At 55.6% G+C, this 2,500-nt stretch overlaps 1 protein-coding gene across 1 annotated transcript in view; it reads left to right on the plus strand.

Annotated features, from left to right (window-relative positions):
• Window positions 1-2,500, plus strand: part of PTSG_08484 (uncharacterized protein) — a gene marked incomplete at its 3' end in the record, with an annotated part of 3,998 nt that overhangs the window by 859 nt on the left and 639 nt on the right. Inside the window, exons 4-10 of the mRNA XM_004990676.1 lie at window positions 110-168; window positions 312-530; window positions 767-859; window positions 1,038-1,168; window positions 1,315-1,507; window positions 1,860-2,165; window positions 2,405-2,500. The exon at window positions 2,405-2,500 is cut by the window's right edge and continues 639 nt beyond it. Coding sequence (XP_004990733.1) covers window positions 110-168; window positions 312-530; window positions 767-859; window positions 1,038-1,168; window positions 1,315-1,507; window positions 1,860-2,165; window positions 2,405-2,500 — 1,097 coding nt within the window. The remainder of the gene's footprint in view (window positions 1-109; window positions 169-311; window positions 531-766; window positions 860-1,037; window positions 1,169-1,314; window positions 1,508-1,859; window positions 2,166-2,404) is intronic.

Here is a 2,500-nt window from a genome sequence, read left to right on the forward strand (position 1 = left end):
GCGATTGATGCTGCAGGCTACGAGCTGCCAGCTTGGCACTGACCACGCTCACTTCATGCCACCACACACGTGTCCTTGTGATTGCTGCGCCTGTGCGTTGCCCCTACAGAGAGCGGCAAAATGCCTGCATCACTGCAGCTTCTACTCACGCATCAGGACTACACCAAAGCAAGTGTGCCTGTCGTGCCTGCCAGAGCCACGTTGAATGTATCATGTGTTTGCCACGTCGAATGTATCATGTGTTTTGCTGGTGCTGTGTGCCCACCAACCAGCCAAACGATGCTTCGCGGTATGTTCGCTCCGTGTTGTAGGTCGGCTACAACGTCCGGGAAGATCTGATTGTGAAGATGTACGTCGATTTTGGCATCGAGCTTGGTCCTGTGCATGACCTGCACGACATTTTGGAGCAGGAGACCGGCTGCAAAAACCTGTTTGCCGCGTTTCGACGGGAGTTTCCTGGCTCCTCCTACTACTATGAGCCATCCCTGAGGTTCTCAGACTGGTGGCAGGAGCAACTCACAGAAGACCAGGTGTGTGTGTGTGTGTGTGTGTGTGTGTGTGTGTGTGTGTGTGTGTGTGTGTGTGTGTGTGAGTGAACAAGTGTGTGTGTGTGTGTGCGTGAAAAAATGTGCGTGAACAAGTGTGTGTGTGTGCACGTGAATGCACGAGAAAGACAAGGCCCACGCGTTGAGAGAGCAACTGCTGTTGCTGTCTTAAGAATGACAGCTGACTCAATGCCATTACACTTTGCTTTCTGTTGAGTTAGGTTGCCATGTGCATGTTCGAGGCATGGACCACGCGTCACCTGTGGCTCGTTGTTGCGGAACCGCACGGCTACCCGCCCCGCGCAAAGACAACGGTGAGCGCGCAGTTGTGGGCTGGCACGTTGTGTGCGCTTGTGTGGCTCGTTCTGAAGCACTCACTGCCTTCAGGTTTACGCACGCACACGCACACATCCACATGTACGCATGCACGCACGCTCGCGCAGAAGCTTAACCCTCACACACCCATTGTACCATGTGACGCATGGCAAACAGGTGGTGGCAACGGAGGAGATTTGTGCACATGTGGAGCGCGAGACAGGCGACGGTGCTGGCATGCATGCAGGCAACGGAAGCACGCTCTTTCCTCAGCAACAGCAGCAGCAGCAGCAGCCATCACAACATCAGTACGTGAAAGATAATAGAGGGATAAGTTGTGCAGTGGTATCGTGGGCGATGACGTCCTTGCACCCGAACACACAACTGCAGCCTCACTGCCATCGACACACACACACACACGCACACACACACACACACACACACACTGGTTCAGTTCGTTTGCGTCGAATATGGGCGGCCCGTCTGTCCGGTATGTGATGGTGGACTCCTCCCACAGGCGCGGGCAGTCCTCCATGCATCACCAACAGTCACAGCAGCAGCCGCGCGTGACGGCAGGACCAGCAGTCCAGGCCGGGCCGTTTGTCCATCCACATGCACGCGACATGCCATCCGCCATTTTCCCACCGGTGGGTCCTGCTGTGATGCATAACGTGTCTTTGTGTGCGCGTATTTTGTGTGTGTGTGTGTGTGTGTGTGTGTGTGTGTGTGTGTGTGTGTGTGTGTGTGTGCGTTCAATTGTGCTGGGGTTACGGGGGCAGCGGTCTGATGCACAGTTCCACCAATCATCTACGATTGCGTTGGACATGGAGTGCAGCAATTGTGCATCTTGGGAGTGAGGTCATAGGCACATCCACACACACACACACACACACACACACACACACACACACACACACACACACACACACACACATGGAACACTCACTCACGCACCTGACTTGCTCACGCGCCCATCTGCTCATTCGCTCACGTGTGTAGGAGGAAGCAGAGGCCGGCGTTGGTCAGGGAGGGTTGCCGCATTCCCACCACCATCACCACCACCATCACCAACACCGTCGTGTTGGTGATGACGAGGGAGGAAGAGCAGACGCTGATGAAGAAGAAGAAGAAGAAGAAGAAGAAGAAGAAGAGGGCGCGATTGTGTTTGTGGATCGATCTGAGAACGATCATCACGAGTGCCCGTTCTGCCAGCGCCGATTCGCGTCGTACTCTGATCTGCAGCAGCACATATATGCGCGCGTCAACGGCCTCTGCTATCCCGATGGGCCCCTGGACAAGACCGAGGTGTGCACGCGGGGTGCTGTGGCGGGACGGGGGCAGTGACTGTAGTGGTGGTGGTTGTGGTGGTGCTGGAAGGGATTCATGATGATGCACACACACACACACACACACACACACACACACACACACACACACACACACACATACACACACACACATACACACATCCTCGGTTGGTCGCCCAATCCCTCACTTTTACTCACACACAAGCTCGCACACGCACCAACTCACACGTGATGCAGGTGACGACGACGGTGCTTGCTGCCAACATGAGTGTGCGAGATGTCGACGATTCGCTCCCGCGCGCCCGCTCTCCCCGGCAGTCGCAAGGGCACATG

Source organism: Salpingoeca rosetta (assembly GCF_000188695.1).
Source record: "Salpingoeca rosetta unplaced genomic scaffold supercont1.23, whole genome shotgun sequence".
In the NCBI taxonomy this organism is placed as follows: domain Eukaryota; class Choanoflagellata; order Craspedida; family Salpingoecidae; genus Salpingoeca; species Salpingoeca rosetta.